The sequence below is a fragment of the Aythya marila genome (genome assembly GCF_965140915.1).
Source record: "Aythya marila genome assembly, chromosome: 5".
In the NCBI taxonomy this organism is placed as follows: Eukaryota; Metazoa; Chordata; class Aves; order Anseriformes; family Anatidae; genus Aythya; species Aythya marila.
The window spans coordinates 20050294-20073813 of NC_139046.1; the positions used below are offsets into that span (position 1 = coordinate 20050294).

Sequence of the window (23520 nt, forward strand, 5' to 3'; positions counted from 1 at the left end):
GATCATCTAATCCACCCCCCCTGCCAGGAACAGGAACACCTTGTGTCAGATCAGGTTGCCCGGAGACCCGGTCAGCCTGGCTTTGAATACTTAAAAGCATGGGGCATCTACAGCCTCCTTGGACAACCTTGTCCACTACCCTTGTGGTAAAAACTTCTTCCTAATGTCTAACCTAAATCCAGCCTCTTTCAGTTTGAATCCATTATGTCTTGTCCTATCACTACAGGCCTTGGTGAAAATTCTTTCACCATTTTACCTGTAAGTATTAAATGTATTACCCTTTAAGAATTAAAAGGCTGTAGTAAGGTCTCCCTTTAGCCATCTCTTTTTCAAGGATAAGTGAGGAATTATGTCATAAATGTACATTTGGGCAAGAGGATGTCCTTGAACAGCACTAATCCTGTTCATATGTCTCCCCATATCATTCCCCAAAGGGAAAAAGGAACCAAATCAAGGCACCAGAGAGTCTTTTTGACTCTCCTGCACATGGTGAAAACTGAACTGTTCTGAAGTGTGCCCATGACCATACAGATCCCTTCCTCCAGGCCTTAACTGCACTGCAGAAATACTAACAGTAGTGTGTGTGCCTTCTGCTGAAATCAATGAGAAAACGGAGATCATTACAAATTCTGGTGTCAAGGTCTTCTAAGAAGAGTGGAGTTAGGTTTGCTGCTGTTAAGGAACAGGTGATGCCATCCCTCACAGTCACTTCATGCTGCTGGCATTTAGGCCATGTTGAGGAGAACGCTCAAAACTTACACCCTGGGCTGGCTGTCTCCTTTCAGTTGTCCCCAGGGAGGCAGAACTCTGGGCTTTTTTCAGAAGTACTGGTGGCCCCTGTACTGTCCTCATGCATGACCACTGATCTTCTGGGTGCTTTGGGGGTCTTTCCTGAGACACAAAGCAATTCAGAGGACAAATTTAATTCAGATGCTGATTACATTCTCCCTGGTAGGCTGAGTTGGCTATCTTGGTGTTAGTTCAGGGTGAAAGATCCTGCGAATGTTCCCCATTTCATTGCAGATCCTATCACTGACTTCTTTTGGACCACAGGAAATGCACTGCAAATATCTGGCTGATGGCACCTCGTAGAGTGCCTGTCTCATACCATGCGTGGTCGAGGGTGTTTACAGTTGTCATTTATATCCAAGTGTCACCTTTTAAATGCCCAGGGTTGGATGTAAAAGTTGTGTTCACACTAAATGCCATGTGTCTTCATGATGGGTATGCTTAAGGGATAAACTGTTATGATGGAAAGTTTTTCACAATTTATATGCTATATGTTTTTATCAGTTGATGTCTTCTTCTGAGCACAGAAATGTTTAGTTTTTAATAGAACTTGCTTTCCTTTATTTTTCTTAAAGGCTTGTAACATTTTTAATAATAATGGAAATGAATTTTTGTTCTCCCAATGAGAAAATCATTACAGATATTAAAAGGAAAACATTTTAACATGTATTCTGATAAATGGATGGTCCCTTCCCAACTCCAGTAGAGGTTGGAAGAACAAAAAATCTTACTGAAAATAATTGATGGCATAGACCTAATCTGAATCAACTATGTGTACACTGCAGAAAAATAGCATTAAAAATTAAAAAATAATAGAAACGGAACTCAAGTTTCAGCTTTCAGGAACTGTAAATGGGAAGCAAAAAGCAGCCACAGACATTAGGGTGACCACTATTTTTAATTGTTGTTTTTCAATATTAATAAAAAGACAAATGAACAGAGAAAAGAGAATAGACAGGAGAAGAAGGCAAGTTTCCTTTAGGAACATATTTACAGATGAATGCATGAAGAGGAAGCCTATAAGGTTTCTCAAAGAAAATTACTTGTGTTGCCCTCTTCCATCAATTTAAGTTGAAAGAGCAAATATTGGGCAGTCTGCTAGTCCAACATTTCAAAAAATCGTATCTTGCATCTCCAGGAATTAGGTCTAGAGATCTTATTTATTTATTTACTTATTGTAAATTGTGTTATTTATTTGTTTTTCTTCTCTTTCCTATGTTTTCCTTATCCTTGAACTTATTTTTAATGGTAGGTCAGGAAATGTTAGAGGCCATGGGTTCTTATCATCTGTCATTCTTAAAGGAAGAAAAAACAACCCAATGGATATTGTAGTTAAATGCAGATATTTTGTGCTGTGTTGGAGGAAGCTAGAATAATATGCAACTCCGGCTCTGTATTTCTTTGAAATACAAGAAAACGAAGCATGCGACTCAGTGCATGAAGTTGCAAAGAAAGTTGGTAGGGGTTGGAGCCCTTTTCTGCTACATCACAACTCTGTTGTATGAAACACTCCCTAATTAGTAGGAGAAAGGGATTTCTGTAACACAAAGCATTTCACGATTTGAAATGCTTACATTAGGAAGCAAAGAATCATGCACCCTACAAGCCACAAAAGGCTGCATGTGTTGCTGAGATACACGTACTTAAAATTAAGGGAGATAGACTGTCTTACAGGAAATTCGTGGTTGATTTCAAAGGAAGAGGATGAATCCCATATCATCTTCAGAGATCTGAGTAAAAAAGTGACTATTTATGAATGTCAATTTTGGTTTGCTCTGAAAGAAGAGCCTTTATTGAGTGAGCTGTAAACTCTGGATGGGATTGCACTGATGAAATACAGGCATCAAGACATTTAACCTTATCACATCAAAATAATTTAATAGTCACTGAAAATAAATAGGCACTTTCAGTGTAGTCCTAATACAGATGGAGATTCAAATAACTAGCGAAAGGATAGACGTCTCCAATGAAGACATTAAAGGTTAGGTGAGATGATCCGCCTCCCCCAATACATCAGAGTTCTTCAGTTCTGTAAGCAGTCAGCCCTCAACTCCAGAGCACTGTCACTGTATTAGGCACAGCAGGGTATTAGGAGGACATGGTTATCGTGTCACGGGTTTCCCGTTCATCTTTGTCATCTGCTGAATCTTCAAAGGCCCTCTGGAATGCCAGTCTTAGGGCGAACTTGATTCTTCGATCCCTGTAGCTCCCCACAAGGAAGTAAATGACTGGGTTGAGGCTGCTATTCACGCAGGACAGCACAAAGCCAATCTCAGGGGAGTAGAGAAATTTGTAGCCCAAGAAATCAAAGAGGATCAGGACGCTCAGAGGCACAGCAAAAATGAGGAAGAAGAGGACAGTGAGCATGATGACGGTGAAGAGCCTGCCTGTTCGGAATTTCTGGGAGCTGCACTTGACTCTGAGGAAGAGGGTCAGGCTGAAGAGCAGCATAAGGGGTGTGCAGAAGAGGAAATCCAAGACTCCAATGGTGATGAGCAGGGGTGAACAGCTGCTGGAGGGGTGAATGGTACACAGTACATATCCGAGTGTGTTCAGCAGCAGGGAGAGACCCCAGAGCAGACCAGCAATGATGCTGGACAAGTGCTTTGGGCGGTGGCTTCGGCACCATATCGGACAGAGGACAGACAGGCACCTCTCAATGCTGATGGCCGTCAGGAGATACAAGCCAGTCCCGTACATGAAAAGATCCAGGAAGAGGAATATCCCAAACTGCACCCCCACGTTGAACTGCATCAAGTACTTAACGGTCTCGATGGCAATGCAGAGCAGATACCCAAAGTCAGCAGCAGCCAGGTTTAGGATGTAGACAGTGAAGTGGTTTCTGCGGATGCGGAAGCCAAGGTACCATATGACCATGCCATTTCCCACCATCCCACAGGCAGCACTGATGAGGCAGAAGCTTTCCATGAACTTGAGGACAGCATAAGATGCCTCTGCCTTTCCTGCATCACCACTGTGATTAGCTCCTTGAGCTTGGCTGTCTGCATTTGGAAGGAAGAGTGATGTAGTTGAAGTATTCATTATGAGTGATTTCGCACAGACCTGTAAGCAGAGAGAGGTGGTAAATCTCATGCAACTTTCCCTCTTGATAACTTGGTGGTGTTTCCAGAGTCGTTCTAGTTCTTTGTAGCCAGAGCTAGATTCAAGGAGGGATTGCTGTGCTTGGACTTGGAGTGCAGTGTTTCAAGGCACTGTTCAAAGCATTGCATCTGAGGCCACATTACATATGACACATAGGACAAATTAAATTACAATGTGTTTATCACTTTTTTTGATTCATGTTGTGAGGGTCTTTTTACTGTCAGCAATGGGAAACAAATATCTTAAAATGAGCAATAGTAACTCAGATAAATCATGCCTGAAAAGTACATCTTTTACTTCTCTGAATAAAAAGAGAACCCAGTGTTAACAACTCTGGTATAATTGTCTTTGCTTCATGCTGCTAGGATTAAGTGAGATGAATTTTGCCAAGAATGTATAAAAGTTGCAGGCAATCAGTATACAAGTTTAAGCAGTATTACAGACAATTAAGTTTTGTCATACATAGATGCAGAAAACACGGTAAAGGCTACTCAAAATAGCTAGTAGTTTTTTTATGTTGATGACTGATTTAGATTTTAGTAAGGTATAGTTTAATATGGTTCATTTGAGTCAGCCCTTAATTTCCTTCTCAGAGAGACACTGTAAGAACCTTATGTGGGACAAAATGTCTGACCCTCACAGGATATTGGAATCTGTAGAATCACAGAATGGTTTGATTTGGAAGGGACCTCAGAGATCATTTAGTTTCACTCTCCCCTTCCACAGGCAGGGACACCTCCCACTAGACCAGGTTGCTCAAAGCCCCATCCAGCCTGGCCTTGAGCACTTCCCTGAGTTCATCCTCCTCCTTTCCCCATGATAATGGCATCTGAGTAAGAATCTTGCAAAAGATTCCAAACCAAGCCAACTAACCAACCAACCAACCAAGCAAACTAAAACAAAACATGAAGCCCAAAAGTAGAATTCACACTCTTTTTTTTTTTTTTTTTTTTTTTTTTTTTGTCTGATGAGATCAAACAGTGTGACCCTTATCATCTTTGCCCACCAGCTATTTAGACTTGGAAGGTGGAGAAGTGCCTTGAAAGACAGCAGCAAGAGATAGTTAAAAAGATGAAAGGAACAAGTCAAAATGGGGAGGGCTGGGAAGAGGGGAATCATTGAACTGGCACAATGGTTTCTTCCCTCTTTGTAAAATGCTGCAACATGCTTGCAGATAGATTACCTTAACAAGTGAAGTGTTACAAATTGAATCATCATTGTTTCATCTTGCCACTCCAAACACACCCTCTTCAGTACTACGTCGACCAAGACAAGATAAATGCCTGATGCAGGTCGTTTCCTTGCTCAGCTGATGGCCTGGGACAGTGGAGACAATCTTGCTGCATTAGCCTGTAGCAGGCACACGCTTGGTCGGGCATCCAACTGGGACAATTACTCCTAGCTTTCTCCATTAAAAATGCAAACATCTCATGTAATATAACCATTAAAGCTTCAATTTGAATTGACGGAGGTTTATGAACACCTCTAGGATTCATGTATTTTTTCCCAAGATAGGTGTCTAAGAGAGGCATACAGTCACCTGCCTGTCTTTCCTGGCAGCTGATACATTGCAGAATGCCAATGTTAGTGAGAGGTTTAATGTGCAGACAGCCAAAGGGATCTGAGGTGAACTCCACTCTTAACTTCATCACAGCTTGCAGGATGAGAAACCTTTAGGGTTTACTGAAAACAGGGAACTTCTGGCAATGCACAATATTCTTTTTAGGAAGATGGATATTTCCATCCATGGCTATTAAGTGACATCATATGCTTCTAGTGTTAAAACTTCAGAGACCAATGGTCTCTAAAGAAAGAATTTAAGTGCACTCTGAAAGGGACTGCGGGAAACAAAAATCATCATCTCCTTCTGAACACACAGAATTTCTGTTTCAGCACAGTGTGTTTCACAACAGGTGTGTAAGCCCTGCATGGAACATCCCTGAGTCAAAACTCATGTTCTCTTTCCTTACCTGGGGAGGGTAGCATACTGCCTGATCAATAACACTAGCAAGCCTCCGCCTTCCTGAACATTTATAGCAAGCAAATTGAAAAGATACGGCCTTATAACTTTGTTCACTTCCTCTCTATCTGCTTTTTGGGTGGCAGCAGGACTCTCACAATGAAAAATTATCAGACGTTGATTCACAGTGGAAAGTAGCTGAAACAGCCTCTAATTCTGTGATCTGAGTCTGCTGAGAGGAGAAAGGAAGATCCAGTGGTTAAATGCTTTCCTAGCCTTTAGAAGATTAAATGCAGTACTCTCCTTCGCCACAATCTGTCTGTGTGACCTGAAACAAATTTTTAATTGGTTTAAAGAGGGCCCAAATATCTGAGTGTCACTTAGCTCTCTGTAAGCCCACTCCAGCTTTCTGACCAGGTGCCTGTTTTAGGGAAGCAGTCATTCAACCTCCCTGCTGCAATTGTCTCCAGAAGGCAGTTCACCTCATCCTCCAGCGATATGTCTGTCTGTGCTGGGAATTCAGACAATGGCAGGCAATTAGCTGTCTAACTTAGGCTGATCAAGCAGATTTTCCTAATGTTAAATGCCATGGCCTTATGCCATTGATAGTATATGCATAAAGACTGCCAGGTACAGCTACTAGCTGTAAGAGAAGTCCTGTGGATAGATGACAAAACATCAATAATTTTTCATTCCACTGTAATGGAAGTGAAGAAATCCTTCTTTGAATTCTGTAGACTGTGGAAAAGAAGACCAAAAAAGTAACTTCTGTTTCTTATATACCTATTTTATAAGAGTCTACTTCCTTAATAAAACATTATTAGTGAAAGCTTGCATCAAACATCAGCAAACTGAGTCTACGTGACCCTTCAGTCCCTTGAGATTAAACATCTTGCCTGTGGTTTACAAGCTGAGTACCACATAATTCTTGTGGCAGATGTCAGTCTGAACAGCCTTGACACCACAAAGTCATTTTAGAGTATGGATATGAAGTTAAGCTGTTGTGTTTTCTTGGCTAATCTTAGCTGAGCATCTAAGATAAAAACTTCTAATGCTAGGTCTCTGAATAGTGGCATCTTCTATTACAGAGGTGTATTTAAAGCAATACAATAGCACTTGTTCATGAAAATGGCTCGCCAGGATGAAGCTTTCCCTAACTTGAAAATGATCAAGGCAGTTATGTGTCTATAGCCAATTTCTAACCCTCAAGCGAGGGAAATGTATGATTTCCTTTCTTCCATTTTTTTCTCCTCCTGTCCCATTCCATCTCTGCAAAAGCATGACTGACAGAAAACATCAGACAAAGTGCAATGGGAAAGATAGTCATCTAAGAATTTCTCACCTTTTTGTGAATTCCTTGGAACTTCAGTGGCTGATTTGCAGCAGCTGCCTGGTATGGATCTGCTGGGGAAAATTATAACCTGAATCCTGTGACATGTGGTCCAGATAAAATGCTCGTGTCATTGCTTGTGTCAGCACTGTAGTGCCAGGCTATTTAAGCACTGTTTAAAAAGCTGTGGTCAATGTAATGTCTGAGAGCCAGCGAATCACTTTCTGGAGGAAACATTTAGTTTTTTGTGTGTGGTCACTTAGACCTGAACTACTTCCCCTTTCCCTCTTTGTACAGGACCTGTCGCTGTCATGTCTTAAGAAATGCATTTTTACCACTTCTCCCTTCTTCAGCCAGTCTAACAATACTAAAAAGCAAAAACATTCTGTCCAAAATTATATTCTGCCTCTTGCACTGTTGCTTCACTTCCCACCTGCATCCATCCTTGGGGTGCTCTAGTTTCACAGTCCATGTAGAGGATGCCTTACTGTTGCTTGGGGTGACACGGGCTGAGAAACTGCCAGTCCATTTTCTGTAAACCCTGCTGCTGATTTCGCAACCTCCCCCAGAACAACTTCTCATTCCCAAGGGCCGATTGTCCCTGCCACTTTCCTTAATGCCCATCACTGCAGAGTGTGACCCCAGCCTCTCCCAACACAAGTGGCCTCGCAAATCGGTTCCTACTGAGTCACACAACTTGCCCTGGAGAAGGATCTGCCCCAGCACACCTCAGTAGCCACAATTGCACGACCTGTCCTAGTACTGCCTTCATCACACAATGCCTGCTCCTCATGTCACCATCTTTTTAAAGGCAACTTCAAACCCTTCGCCATTACATGCCACTTCATATTGTCTTTTGGCACAGTCCTTCACCACACCTCAGGCACTTCTGATTTCACCAACTCCAGCCTCATGCCTTCCATTTCCAGTTTCACAACTTGCCCCCAAGCAGTGCCCCATCCCCATCCTGCTCACCATGGAATTCATGCCTCTTTCCTGCCTTGTCAGCCCTTGCTGCCCATCTTCAGCACCTCACTCATCTACTCAACATGCACAGCACTCCTCAGCCACATTGCAGCACAGACACTGTGGGTTCCTGGTCTGTGTGCTAAACCCAGTGGAGTGAAAACAGAGTAAACACCTTTCCCCGTTCCTGTTGATTTGAACCTGTGCACTACGTCTCTTTTAGTAGTCCATTTGGCTGGGGAAACAAAAGGAGATGGGTATGATGTTAGCCCAATCATTGCCATATTTATCACTGGGTACAAAAACTAGCAGGTCTGGCCCAAATTAGTTTAGCATGCCAAGTACCCGAGGATTAACCTTTGACTTCTATCAGCTGTTGTTCCTCTTTTTTTTTTTCCCAAAGACTGTAAGACTTTCTTACCCAATACTCTATTAAACCTTATTAACCTGGCCAGGACTTCAGGTGTCCCTTTCAGACTTAGTCCTATCCTAAAACCAGGTCCAAGATAGATCAGATGAGTCCACTTCTGGAGAGATCTGTGTCTTTCCATAGGACAGCACAGAGTGACAAAGTCAGAATCAAATCAGCTGACTTCCATAGGCGTAAAGTAGCTGACTTGCTGTCTTTGGTTTCCCCATTTGTAAAAAGAAGTTGTGTTTTTTTTTTTTTTTTTTTTTTTTTGTTTTTTGTTTTTTGTTTTTTGTTTTTTTCTTCCTTTGTAATTCAGACTTTTGCTAAAACATGCAAGTTCTAGCATTGTGCTTTGCTCACTGGATTTTCAGTGATGAAATTTCATGCAAAATAGGACTTGATGAAAGCTCATCAAGAAGTGACTTCTGCCTCTATGGAAACTTAGATTAATCGTAACCACTGGTGAGAGAAGTGTGCCCAACCTGCAAGGGTTACCTAAAGGATTACCATGACCAATCTTCACCACCCCTAGAGGATGGTGCCTCTCTCTATACCAATAGGAATCTTTTTAATTTTTAAAAATGAAGCTTTGTGTTTCATGTAGTTCTTGTTTGTTTTTATACACTAAAAGTACTGTGTTATTACTCACAGCACTAGAAAACCAAAGCAGCAGATCTAATGGACCTCTATGCTTAGGAAAACCATAGAGCTCTCAGCCTGGTTTAAGTAAGGACTCTGGAAAGGGTTAACTGGACTAATTCACTGCACACACTTGTCCAGTTTAATGTTCAGCTAACCCATTGGCTGTTATTTGTGGTGGAGAAATCCTGAAATGCTTTCAAAATGTCATTAGCATTGACTCATGACTGTTTCTTTAAAATATGTTTGTTTAACCTTTTCAGTCAGGACAGAATTCATGTCTCCTTTGCCCCTTCCTGTCATGCCTTCCTTTCACTAAGCCTCCATGTCTCCCTCCTGCAGCCCCAAGAGCCCTCCAGGTGAGAGGTTATCCTCAGAGAGGGCTGAAGAGCAGTACTTAAATGCTTTTCTTCTCAGCCTTCCCTTCTGCGTCTGGGTTATGAATGTAACACTCAGTGCACACAGGCTACATTATCCAGACAGACCATCAAAGCAGTTCTCACATAGGCAGGAAATACCAAGATACACTTGTGACAAAGGAAAACAAGAAACTAAATTAGATGGGATTATATAGAAAAAGGCATCTCATAAGCAAGTGTTGGAAGCTTTCCATTCTATTTTCTCTAAAGACCCTGTGCTCTAACACATCCCTACCAGGGAACAGAGATGTAGATGAGATAAAACCACAAAACCCCTACACAAAAATGTAGGCCTCCAAATACAGAGAAGATAACTTTTCCAGCTTATCCATCTTTATTTTCTCTTCTGTTCACTTACTTCTCGTCTCTTCCTACTTTCCTTTCCTCTTCCTTTCTTCTTGAACAAATATGAAAATAGAAAAATAAATTTTCACTGAAGTGATCAACTCTTATCTTTTGCTGGAACCACATACAGGGCAAGTTCTGCAGCCCTGGATTAGATAATTTTATATTTATTTTTTTGTTTCCCACTAACCACCTGAAGTTTTAGGGGATGATGCGTGCAGTATGGAGAAGGTAAAAATTCTCATCCTTTTTAAAATATTAGCAGTCTATATGGTATTTATTTTACTTTGCAACTGATTGCATCATATCATACAGCTCTAGTCTCTCCTGAAAAGGTTCTTTAAGAGGTAAGACATATTATGTGAGAATCCCCCACTGAATTAGTTCCTGTGATCCTCTTAGAGTCAACAGAAAGAAATACGTACCTCCAGCAAGTAATTCATCACACCTTTAAGTAGCCAGCTTAAGCTGGTCATGAATTGCTCTGCAAAGGCAGAAGTGTGGATATGACTAGCTCAGATACAGAATTCTATGTGACATAAGTCAATGAGATGGTGTGAGGCAGATGAATATTTTGTAAAATGCAATTTGGTGGTGATGGCAGGGACCTTACCAAGAGGGATAAACAGTGAAGCTGGCTGTGCTGCGAATGGGTCTTTACAATCCTTTCAAGAATATACATCTTGGTTTAGCTTAGGAGTTTCCCACCTGCTGTGTAGTTTTCCTTGTTCATTTATCATTTGGTCACTCCTTTCTGAACCACTGATTGCTTAAATGTGACCCTGAGCCTGGTGGGGTTTGCTTCGAGTTCTGGCCTGGATGGAGCCCAACTGTTTCTCTTCCACTCCGTACTGCACAGCTGTATATGGGCACCCATTCTGACTTTTTATTTTCTGTAGGAAGGCTATGTGAGTGCTAAGTTAAAAGAAGAGGGAGGGAGAAAGGGAGAGAGGGAGGGAGGGGGAGAGAGATGGAGGAAGGGAGGGAGGGATCACAATTCGGTAAGGCTAGGCAGAAATCAATATGTCATTGTTCTTATCGATTGTTTTTTTTTTTTCATGAAGATATACTGGAAAAGGAAGGACCCATGTCAATTTTACCCTTCTTCTTGATTATCTTTTGTCCACAGTTAGAACAACTGTAAGCACAGGAAAAGTCCCTAACTTTCCCCATTTCCTTTCTAGTTTGTGGGTTTGAGAGTAATCTTGGGTTTTCTCCATTTCATTGTTTCCTGTAGATGCTGATGTTTTTTGTCTGCACAAGACTTTCTGATTATGCTGTAACTTTAAATGGGGGCTCAAAAATTTGCATTAACTCAATCATTCCACATCATTCTCTGCTAAGAGATCACCTGCACAGTCAGGAAGAACAGATTGTGGTTTCATTGGGCAAGACTTGCACTGGTGATGTTTAACACCAGTTGACTGGGAATGTTTCCATGATAAAATACATCCTATACAGTTGATAATTTTATTCTAAAAGTGCCTTTTTTATTTCTTTTTTTTTTTTTTTTGTAAACTCTATACAAAGTTTAATATACTGGTTTCTAGACATCTTTGACCAAAGGAACTCTGATGGTCTGATTGGATAATGGTAAGCTGTTAATGGCTATTAAGTCTTTTTAAAGATGTAGTTCACTTATTTACGAGTGACATGTACTGCTCTGGAGCTGTACCTGGAACTGGCTGAACCAAAGAAGCCCCACGAACATGCTTGAGTGTGACCATGTCTGAAAAGAGAAACTAGAAATTTAGAAATGCCCAGGAATAAGGAGTTCAGCCATAACACAAAAAATAGTATGGCATTAGGGAAAGCTCTGAGCTACTTTCAGGGTACAAAAAGGATTATTCCTTGAAGTTAACTTTACCCCAGTGATGTTAATTTACTCAGGCTAGTCAATGGAAAAATAAAGGGCTCTGGAACTTTAATTTATTTTCTCTAATTTAGCCATTCTGCCTATATATAGAGAGATTTATACTGACCATTGTCTAGATTAGATTCATTAAGCAGATATTAAATCTTGAAAATATACCCCAGAGTGCATCAGAAATCAGTCCTAGGTAGAATTCATACAGTGTTGGGAAAAACAATCTGAAAAGATCCTTTCATTCTTCCTTCCTCTCAAATTAGAATTGCTAAGATTTAGAGCAAGCAAAATACTAAAATCATATGTGACTACAGAAATTGCTGCTTTCTCCGTGATAGGTAAGTTCACCAGAAGTCATTTTTCAGCCCATGATATTGGAAAATTGTGTTTCAAAATGTATATACAAGAGATTTTTTTTCCCTGTGAGTGGTTTCATTTCCACCCTAAACAACAATTCAAAGATCATCATCACTTGTAAAATAAATCAGCACTCCAAGCAGTATTTCCAGGTATTCTTGAAGGCATTGTTTTTACAAAGATTGTTATCATGGACTTGTTCTACAGTGAGGGGAAACATGGGCATGATCTGCCCTGCAGCCCCTGTAGTGCCTGAGGTGCACATACTGGCCTTGTCCGTAGCACACTGACCATAGACCCAGGCCTTACAAATCCTGAAGGACCAGGATGGAGGAGCAAATCACAGAGTGCACCTGTCTCGGTTCAGTAATAGCCATGGCTGAGGTTTCATCAAAGGAGAATTAAATACCTACACTAAAAAAATATGCAAAACAATCACTTCATAAACTTGAGAGTAACCCAATCTATTTAATAGTCTGCAAGCGCATCTGATATAGAATTCATTATTGATAATGACAGTGCTGATGAACCACGTGTCTTTATTTTTCCATGTGCATAGCCTATCCAGTACCTGCATGGTACTATCCAAAGGTAACTGAAGCACTTCCCTTTTATTTCTTCATTTACAGTCTCTATAAATGCTTGCTCCTGTGTTACACCTTAACATCACCTAAGTAGGGTTTAAGGTTACAAGGTGTTCCTAGCCCAAGCTAGGGCTTATAATTCTTTCTTTCTTTTATTTTTTTTTTTAACTTTGTTTCTTCGCTTTTGGCTGCTGCTGGGCAAAAGTTTGATCATACCTTATGGAAGGTGTCACTGAAAATAATATAAAGAATTAAACAATACCTTCTGTATTTTGCATTGTCTGAGTAAAAATACGTGATAGGCAGTGAGGACTAACCACAATCCTTTCTAAAGTTTTGAAATGATTTCCTGTTTTACTTCCACTTTTTTTTTTTTTCTTTCAAATTTGTACAGACCAGATGTCTAAGGAATAGCAGTCCACAGCACAGTTTTGATATTTATTTGCACTGTCAACATGAGATAGTTAGAACAAGTTAATACAGAATAAGTACACATATCAGAAATACTACCTTAGGACAGAAAACAGAATTTATCTAAATGTCATGTGTCATTCCTTTACTCCAGGAACATTTGATTGCAAAGCTAAAAGAAATAAAAGTCTTGCAAATGGCCAGCTGTGATGTTTATCTGAACCAGCAATGCTTCCAGAAGAAATACATGGCCAATAGTAAATGGAGTCTATCTGGACAGCATTAAAAACCCAGCCATCAAACAACCAAGCAGGCAAATCATGCACGATGTAACACAGTCTAGATGACCACACTCTAGTGTCACCCTCCAGAGACTACCTTAACAGTATGCAAAGTACAATTTTTAGCTGTTTGTCCACTGACGACTTCTGACAAAGAAATCTTCATATGCCTCTGGGATCTCATTACTCCAAGTAGTCTTGTGCTTCTGCTGCATGATACACTTTAAATATTTCTGCTTCAATTTCCCCATCTTGTGAGAGAGAGCTGTTCTTGCAGATGCTCTTGGAAGTTGTTTCTTGCAAAATGAGAAACGCAGATGGAGAGTCAAGTTGTGCTTTTCAGCTGCTGTAGCTTTCAGAATTGGCAGAGGTGTGGACTGCTCTTGTGACATCTAAGCAGCAACTTGCACTTCAGCCATTTTGATGAAACCACCTAAACTGGTCAGAGGAGGTCATCAGAGGAGCAATAGCAAGTAAACTCTTGGAGACTGGCAAACATAAACAGTGTAAGTTCTCTGATATTGTTACATCATTCTGTTCAAGCATGACTGCAAAATCCTGCTTTTAAAAAATAGAGAATTCTGTAGAGTGACTTTTGTGAGGTCCATTTTATGAATTAGAAAAACCTTAACTACAGACCTCAGGTTTTAGCCCTTGTTTTAATTTGGGTTTTTAGTTGCCTTTCCCCCCCACCCCCCCCACCCCCCCATATCCTGTTCCCATAATAATCTGTCAAAAGCATGTCAGTGTTAGAGAGGACTCAGAAGCTGATGACAGCGTTTCCTATGTGCTCAGTCTTACATTGTCCCCCCTAGCTGTACATCAGAAATCAGTGGTCACAACACACACACTTGGGTTTTCCCCACAGTGCTTTCCCTCTGGTCTTGGAGGAGCACAGAGATAGGGTTGGAGACCCTAAAGACCATTTTCTCTGCTGTGCTGAATGTGTATAGCTAGTGGGTGAGGCAGAGAGCTCAGGAGATAGAACTGAGTGACCTGTGATTGTCAAATGGGATTCATACACCAGACAATTTACTGGTGTCACAGACAAGGTTGTTACATCCTCGCCACCTCTGTTTTCATATATAAATTGAACACTGTGGATACTGTATGGGAGTCAGCAGGGGTGCATTCATTAACCCAGATGTATTTATGAGGAGTTCAACATTCAGTCCAGGGCCTGGGTGAGGTATACAATCCCCCTTCTAACACACCATTAATGCAAATTAGCTCCAGATTAGCTCATGCATGTACTGTAAGAAAGGTGGTCCAAGGAAACACTGGGCAGCTCTTTCTGTGACAGCTTATACAGGTCTGTCACAGTCAGAGAGATAATAAGGAGCGGTACTGTTGCATTCCCTTAGAGGACTGAAAAGGAAAGTACATTCTCTTCTTGAGCAGGGACCTTCCTCAGGCCATGACTAAAGTTTTGGGAGTTGAATTATAGCTGCATTGTCCCTTTGGTTCAACTTTTTATTTCAAAGTCGACAGTATTGGGTAAAAGTGGGTCTTGAGGGAACTTAGTAGTCATCTTTTTTTTTTTTTAAGAGACAAAGGTGAGAACTAGGATTCTTGAAGGTATTATTTCTACCACCTTCCTCAGGTAAATAATCTGAGCTTCTTATTATACACTTCAATAATACATTCTGAGTTGGATAGCAGCTTTATTCCTTGAGGGAAGCACTGATTTTAAATGGAAACTGTCCCGTCCCCCCCCGCCCCCCCAAAGACATCAGTGGAAATATGATTAGTATTTAGCATACTAGTGATGAATATGTTTGTGTACTGATACCATCCTATTTCTAATGCTGTATCTGGCAGCTCTTTTCTTTACTTCAGGTCCTGTCTACTTAGTGTCTATGGAGAACAAAAACAATGTGACAGAGTTCATCCTCCTTGGACTCACACAAGATAAGACAACAGCAAAAGTGTGCTTCTTGTTATTCCTAGTCTTGTATGCCATTATCATTTTTGGAAACCTGCTTATCATCATCACTATAAAGACAAGTGAACGGCTGGACTCTCCCATGTACTTCTTCCTGAGCTACTTGTCTTTTTTAGACATAAGTTACTCTACTGTAACAGCTCCCAAACTCATTTATGACCTTCTTGTTGGTAAGAAGACCATCCCTTTTGTGGGTTGCATAGCTCAGCTGTTTATGGGCCATTTCTTTGGCTGCACTGAGATCTTCCTTCTCACAGTGATGGCATATGATCGTTGCGTTGCTATACACAAGCCACTTCATTATACAAATGTTATGAATAAACATGTCTGTGGCTGTCTGGTGACAGCTTCTTGGGTGGGAGGCTTTGTCCACTCACTGGTGCAGGCCCTGCTGACCATTCAGCTGCCATTCTGTGGACCCAATGAGATTGACCACTATTTCTGTGATGTTCACCCATTGCTGAAGCTGGCCTGCACTAACACCTATGTCATTAGTGTCCTTGTGGTTACCAATAGTGGTCTGATTTCTCTCACCTGTTTTGTTGTCCTTGCTGTTTCCTATGTTATTATCATGGTCTCTTTAAGGACATACTCTTCCAAAGGGCGTCTCAGAGCACTCTCTACGTGCAGCTCCCATGTCACTGTTGTAATTCTGTTCTTTGGGCCATGCATTTTCATCTATATGCGCCCTTCCACCACTTTCTCAGCAGACAAGATGATCTCTGTGTTCTACACCATCATCACGCCCGTGCTCAATCCCTTGATCTACACCCTCCGAAATGAAGAGGTGAAAAATGCCATAAAAAAGTTGTGGAGCAGAAAAGTGAAGAGGAGTGAGACATGAAACAACACAGTGCTTGCTTGTACAATGACGTGAGCTCAGAAAAAAAAAAAAAACCACGGGGAGGAAAAGAGAAGTGTTCAGGAAGGACTTTCCAGTAATGTTGCTCTGTTTTTAGCACAGCTTCTTGGAATAGAGCTGAGGCTAAATTCAAGGATTTATGCATCTTTTATTTTCTTCGGAAACTGTCAGCCAAAAATATATTAGATTGTTGTCACCTATCAAACCTGAGTGTTGTGGGTAGTATTGTGGTGTTTACCTTCAAACATGTCATAGCTGTATCTTGGGTATTTGTCTAGGCTTCTCCCAGCATTAAGAGTAAAAATCAAGTATTTTGGGAAGTTCTTTCCTACTATCTCCTACAAGTTTTGGAGAGTGGTGTCTCCTTACGTTTCTGCACAAAGGAGTGATGGTAGTTCCGAGCTTCTATGAGTAAACAATCCCTTCAGTTCAGCATGGCATTGGCAGCTTTCATCTTGTGTGTTTTTGTGTGCTAACATGATGTGTTTACAACTGAGCAAGCTGATGAGTCAGCAGCCTTTGGGGAGATGGGACTCATTTCAGGGTAAAATAGGAACATGAGAGAAACAGGTTATGTTAGGGCAGGGAAAGATGTCAGATTGTGCTGAAACATCAGCAAATAAATAAATAAATAAACACCAATATGTACATATTAAAAATGTTCTTCAGGCAAAGCTTGCTGTTACCAGAGGGTGAACTTTCAAGCATGCAAATTCTAGCTACTCTGCAGCCCATGCAGCTGCAAAATGGTGGCCCAAGGTTTCTGCAAAGCTCATCGTTGCCTGCTGCTAGATGCTATCATAGAATCATAGAATAGCCTGAGTTGGAAGGGACCCATAAGGGTCATCGAATCCAAATCCTGGCCCCACAGAGGTCTACCCAAAAATTCAGAGCATATGGCTAAGAGCACAGTCCAAACACTTCTTAAACTCCAACAGGCTGGGTGCCAGTGAAGAACTTCTTCCTGATATCCAGCCTGAACCTTCCGTGTCACAGCTTGATTCCACTCCCTCAGATCCTACCGCTGTTCACTAAAGAGCGTGGATCGGCACGTGCCCCTCTGCTCCCCCTTGTGAGGAAGCTGTAGACTGTGATGAGGTCTCCTCTCAGCCTCCTCATTTCCAGGCTGAACAATCATACCGCTGGATTTCCCTGTTCTTCTTACAGTTAATGCTTTCTTATCAAAACCACATTGTCATATGCTGACTCCATGAGTTAGCTATTAAAACACTGGTATTAGGTGCTAGTTTGGTCATTTGCTGATGCAGGTAACAGGAGAGGAATCTTCTCCACTTCCCCTGCCACTGCAATTTCCAGTAATAATAATTGCTCTTATTACTGCTCAGTGTCAGTATCATGATGCAAAAACTCACTAGGCTAATAGCTAAAAGGGTTCCTACAATGGAAAGTCTGAACTCTCGTTTTTTTATTTGGTATTTCCTGGTAAATGTGCTATCCACTTCAGTGTTTTTCTCCCTCCTGACCCTGGGTCCCCAAAACATTCAGAATCTAAACTGACCAATGAAAGACAACACATGTAAGATGTGTGATTTATTTCCCAACAAAACTCATGCACTACAAACCTAAAATCACAGCTGTTCTTGACTGGATCAACTTAAAGGAGCCCTGCTCTCTAACACATTTCCAAAGCCTTGACTTTATGTCATCAGTGACCTTCATAGCAGATCAGTACAGCAATCCAAGAACTGTTAAAATCTATAAAATCTTCATCCACCGTCCACAGGAATTATCAGGATAGTTTTCATAGCTTTATTTAGACACTGGATGAAGTTTCATGTTTTGACCAGTTCTCTGGAAGTATTGCACTATTGCACTAGTATTATCTATAGGATAGGTATATCAGTGGAAATAGGGTGATTAAATCTCTCTCCATGATGAAATACAACCCATTTCCTAGCTGAACACTGAAAATGTTCCTCATCTTCTTAATAAGAATGTTATTGTTTGGCTGATTTTTCCTCAGCTGTTTCCAGTAAGGAAACTGAAGAATCTCTAAAAGGGATAAAGTCAAGTACCAAACACAAACTGCTTTGATACTGCAGAGCCCATTTCAGCCTAAGTTTAAAAGTGACCATTTAAATACTGAAATGAGAGTTCGAGGAAACAAATTCAAGCTGTTTTTGATTTGAGACTCAGTTTTCAGTGACGCACCACCTCTGACAACATATTTGGTCTGCCCAGACTTTCTTTTGTCTTGGTGAATGAATGGTGAATGAATCCAGTCTATCCCTGTGTGACTGCAGTTTCCCACTATGGCAACTCTGCAGCTCCTCTGATCCAAGCAATGTTTCCTGGTGCCCAACATTTCTCAATGCAGGGATTGTTCGTACGACTCTACAATTATGTTTGTTTTATTAGGAGCATTTTTTTTTTTTTTTTTTTTCCCACACAAAAGGCCCCTGAGTGTGTAGAAGTGCATGGTGCCTTGTCCTTTCCCGTCAGCCTTCAGGAACAAATTGCTGTGTTGTTGCACACCAGGGACCCAATCACCAAATCTCTTTAATAAGGCCCTGGGCAGCTACTTGAAGTTTGGTAACAAAACAGTTCTCACAGATCCAACTCCACTACTAGAAAACTACCTTCCATATCCAATACATTACAGGAGTATTTATATGTTGTGCTAGGATGGTCTGAGTTTAAGAAGAGAGATGCAGGAAACTCTGAGGTCGGCTCTGAAAGTCTTGAAGGTGTTGCCTCATTGGATCTCTCTGACTAAATGGTAGATGGAAAACAGGATATTGATACTATCACAATATAATATGTTTGTAGCCTGCCAGGACAAGAAAAATTGCTAGAAAATCTTGTGAAACAAATTTCTGTGCAACAAGAAACTTAAACAAGAGTAGGGTGTGGCAATTACAAGCAGAAGGAATAAGAGTGGAACAACGCCTTGTCAGATGAAAACAAAGTAGAAACAAATTTGGAGTGAATGATTATAAATGTGTTCAGACGACAAATGCTGTGGAGTTCAGACTTGGAAGTTCATGTTGTAACAACATTTAGTAACTTGGTACAGTAGCAGCCTGTTTTTGTTGTTGTTGTTTGTTTGTTTTTAAAATCTCATCTTTGTCTGTGTTTTTCGTATCAGCCATACCATATTAAAGAACATGTGTGGTTGTGTGCATCCATGTGAAAGGCTGAGAGAAATGCTTGGTAATCTGTTGAAAATGTACAGAAACATGTAAATGCTACTGTAACACTTTGGCCAGTTGGATCCTTTCAGGCAGCTTCATTTAACATTGATTGCAATTGAGACATCTAGCATGGGACAGGTGTCTGCTCTCCATTTATATTCAGACAGGTGTGCAAACTTCTAGGGTATAAGCATCTCATTGTAGTGCGATGATCTAAACAAGGTAAACTTTATAGAGTGTTTGTTTCTCTTCATTGACTATACAGGGAGCCAGTGCTGTGATGCCTGTACTGCAGGCATCTGTCTACTACAGCGTGAGGGGTCACTACAGACAGATGGCCAGTCATCCCCTCTGCAGCTGTGCTAGCTCTGGAAGATTACTGAGCCCCTGGGGGAGAGGACAAAGTGGGACCATTTCTAAACTAGTGTTTGATTTGCAGTCATATATTCTGAATTACTCATGAAGCAATCCTGTTTGATGGGAAAGAGAAGCACTCTGAGAACTACTGCAAAGTGGTGGAGAATAGAGTAGTAACCAAATAAATTGCTCAGGTATTAGCAAAAGGTAAGAAGCATGTATCAAAGGCATCAAATGCTTTCTTAGCAGTAGTCTCCTGCTTGCTGACTTATAAACTCTCAGAGAAAAATGAGCAGATGAAGAATTTTCTGGTGTGATTGTAAATGAAAATGAGCATTTTACCAATGGTCATATTTTAACCTCTACAAAACAGGGTATACATCCACTGAAGAACTTTAAAGATGTCTCTGAGTAACACAGAGGGAACATAGAATGCATGAAGTGTTTTGCAGGTTATGCTATGTTAGAAAATATGTTCTTCAGAAGAGCATGTGCTGTCAACATCAGGCCTAAGACAGCAATCAAGCTACCAGACAACTGCTAGCTCAATGGAGAGGAACACCAGTGAGGAACCTCCCAGGCCTGGCTTCTGTGCATGTATCTCTAGTTTCAGAGCTGACAAGCTAACTGGAGAACCCTTTTGTCAGTTTAAAGGAAAGCAACTAGGAAGAGAGCATGGAACAGCTCGTGGTTCAGCCATATATTGTAGACATGATGCTTGGGCATAGCAAGTATTTGCCTTCCATGATGGCACTTTATACTCCCAGTGGGTGAAAGGATGGTAATAGTGTTTTTCCAGCATTCATATCTCTCATCCTTTGAAAGAAGAATGTGACTCCTCCCTGACAGAATGGGAATATGCACTTTGTCATATCCATTACAAAGCAGAAAACAGTGGTCAGAGTAAGTTCAGGGATGAGGGGCTGGAAGCCTGAAAAGGGAGTGGGCAGATGGGAGATGAAAGGCAGCCAGTACTCTCTGCAAACTCTCACTGTAATTCATGATGTGACTCTGCTTTCTGTAGCATGCAGAATAGGAGTAATGCATCCTTCCCTCACCATCCATGAACCTTGGAGCACATCTCTTTCTCTTCCTGGCCAGCCCATGACTTCATGCCCACACCTGCACCGTGGAAGCCTGATGCCATGACACTAGGAAACTTCTCCCGGGTGACTGAATTTATCCTTCTTGGGCTTTCTGATACAAGGGAGCTGCAAATCTTCTTCTTTGCCTTCTTTTTTCTGTCCTATGCCATGGTTCTCCTGGGGAACCTTCTCATTATTGTGACAGTCAAAGCTGACCCCAAGCTGTCCTCACCTATGTACTTTCTGCTCTGCAACTTGTCCTTCATAGATATCTGTTGCACCTCTGTCACCTCTCCCAGGATGCTGGTGGACCTGCTCTCACAAAGGAAGACCATTGCCTTTGAGGACTGTATAGCCCAGCTGTTTTTTCTGCACTTTGTTGGGGCAACAGAGATGTTCCTCCTGACAGTGATGGCATATGACCGCTACACCGCCATCTGCAAGCCCCTGCACTACACAGCCATCATGAGCCGGCAGGTATGTTGGGTCCTGGTATTCGCCTGCTGGGCTGGGGGCTTCCTCCACTCTATCGTCCAGACACTGCTCACAGTCCAGCTTCCCTTCTGTGGCCCCAATGCAATAGACAACTACTTCTGTGACGTGCCTCCTGTCATCCGGCTTGCCTGCATGGATGTCCGTGTCACCGAGTGGCTCATGGTCTCCAACAGTGGCTTAATATCCCTGGCTTGTTTCCTGGTGTTGGTCACATCTTACACGTTCATCCTGGTCACAGTCAGGGTCCGCTTCACTGAGGGGCACTGGAAAGCACTTTCCACCTGTGCCTCACACTTGATGGTCGTCACCCTTTTCTTTATACCCTGCATCTTCATCTACCTCCGGCCCTTCACTAGTTTTTCCTCTGACAAGCATATCTGTGTGATCTACACTGTCTTCTGCCCAGTGATGAACCCACTCATCTATACCCTGAGGAATAATGAGGTGAAGGCATCCATGTGGAAACTCTGGCAGCGCTGCAGATTCTTCTGAGACAAGCTGGCTGTGCAGAAAACCTGGTGTTACCTTCCTACAGACCAGTGGCAGATCAGGATATGGGAACAGTGTTGGAATTCAACATGTAGGGCAGTATCTAAAACCCAAAGGATGTTTAGTTCCAGTTCAGGAATTTACCTAACATTGGTTTCTTCAGAGTAGTAGATTTCATTGATACCGTTGTCTGTTTTATGGGCTTTAGGTCTCCTTAGTCCACCTCTGAATTTGTCGCTGCTGCAGCACAGATGAGACATTTTTAAAGGTTGTTGCTCTTCACAGTGCCTTGCAATTATAATTGCAGTTTCTGATAGTGATTAGGGTATCCTCCTCTGCACCCTCAAAGAGAAGTCAGGAGGACCAGACTTGAGTAGAGAAGATTTGATGGTATTATACATTGAGCCTGGTGAAGCAGTGAGTAAATTAGAAGTTTTTCTTGGGCAGAGCTCAGATGTTTGGAATGAAATTCCAATAGAAAAAGAATTATGCTGTAGGATAAAGCAGAGTCTAAAGAAAAAAACATTTGATCACAGTATCTGCTCAAGTGGGAGTCATTGAGCAACCTCTGAATACTGATTGGAAAAAGTGAACCACCATTACGCAACGGAACTTGTGCTAACATTTCTACTGTTTATTAAGAAACACGATGAACTTCTTCAGGCACGGATCATTCTGTTCCTTGAACTAAAAAGTAGAAAGATCTGAATAACTGTGGTCTTTGTCAGTGTCTTTTTTTTTTTCCTTTTGTCTTTCTTTTGCTTTTCTGTGTTTGTTTCCATAACGTTTGTCTGTTTCTTGTAACAATGGATGAACTTTTCTCATCACCACAACCCATTCTTTGCCACAGCACATGACTACAACCCGTTCAAAAATGTTTGAGATCCCATCTTAAGATACTACCTGCTGTTATCACACCAGTCTGGTGAGAGAGGGGTTCTGGAGCCTGAGTGATTCCTCTTTCCACTGTTTGTGAAAGAAGAATCATTTCCTCTGTGTCAGCTCTGAAACAGTTGGTGTGTGGAAGAGAAGTCTGTACTATCTACAGAGGCTGATTTAGGCCTCTTGATTCTGACCGCTTCTTGGTTTTGGGACTGCTTCTAATAGGCATTTTCCAAATTATCTGAAATAACAGAGACAAAGCCTGCTTACTATTAAAATGACTTAAATTTTGCAAAGCGCCATTTCAGGACAAAGTAGAACTAGGTTATTACAGGCTAGGAATCCCAGAATAGCCTTATTCTAGTTTTAGTAGCTCCCAGCACTGTAAAAAGCAGCTGCAGAAGGGCTTGCATAAGGTTAACAATGGAACTTTTATGTGTAAGCACAGGCATCAGGAGGTCAATGTTCTTTAGGGAAATCTGGCAAGTAACCCACTCCTTGCTAGAAAGACTTACAAGCAGTTACACAGCAGCTTATGTTTGTGTCATAATAGAATTTCTGAAATGAACTTTGAGGTTATTTCCCAACTCTGAAAGCAAACAACTCTGCCTGTGTTGAAATCCAGTGCTACAGCAGAATTAAGTGGTGCACGAATGTCTTTCATCATAAGGAAGAAACTGCAAATGGTTAACAGGTATTTCACCACTAGTATTCAAGGCCTAGAAAACCAAGTTTCCTACTAACCTACTAACCAGTTGTAAATATTGAATTCCCTACCACCAGAAGCA

At 41.4% G+C, this 23520-nt stretch overlaps 4 protein-coding genes across 6 annotated transcripts in view; 3 read left to right on the top strand and 1 right to left on the bottom strand.

Moving 5' to 3' along the window:
* LOC309878507 (L-lactate dehydrogenase A chain) overlaps positions 1–23520 on the top strand; it is a 246290-nt gene that overhangs the window by 77372 nt on the left and 145398 nt on the right. The window lies entirely within an intron of this gene.
* On the bottom strand, positions 1680–7297 carry LOC309878550 (proto-oncogene Mas-like). Of its 3 annotated transcripts, none has more exons than XM_082761200.1 (2): positions 7194–7297; positions 1680–3852 (listed from the first exon to the last, which is right to left on the bottom strand). In XM_082761200.1, the coding sequence occupies exon 2, from the start codon at positions 3829–3831 to the stop codon at positions 2878–2880; it is 954 nt and encodes a 317-aa protein (XP_082617326.1). In that variant the 5' UTR covers positions 3832–3852; positions 7194–7297; the 3' UTR covers positions 1680–2877. The 3 variants fall into 3 exon arrangements, with proteins under 3 accessions (XP_082617326.1, XP_082617328.1, XP_082617327.1); XM_082761202.1 differs by having other exon boundaries at positions 1680–3791; positions 7194–7276; XM_082761201.1 differs by lacking the exon at positions 7194–7297 and adding an exon at positions 5075–5185.
* On the top strand, positions 15322–16251 carry LOC309879280 (olfactory receptor 4S2-like; the record flags this gene model as incomplete). The annotated part of the gene is made up of 1 exon (XM_082762819.1): positions 15322–16251. One exon carries the CDS (start codon positions 15322–15324, stop codon positions 16249–16251), a length of 930 nt encoding a protein of 309 aa, XP_082618945.1.
* On the top strand, positions 20927–21853 carry LOC309879135 (olfactory receptor 4E2-like; the record flags this gene model as incomplete). The annotated part of the gene is made up of 1 exon (XM_082762497.1): positions 20927–21853. The coding sequence occupies one exon, from the start codon at positions 20927–20929 to the stop codon at positions 21851–21853; it is 927 nt and encodes a 308-aa protein (XP_082618623.1).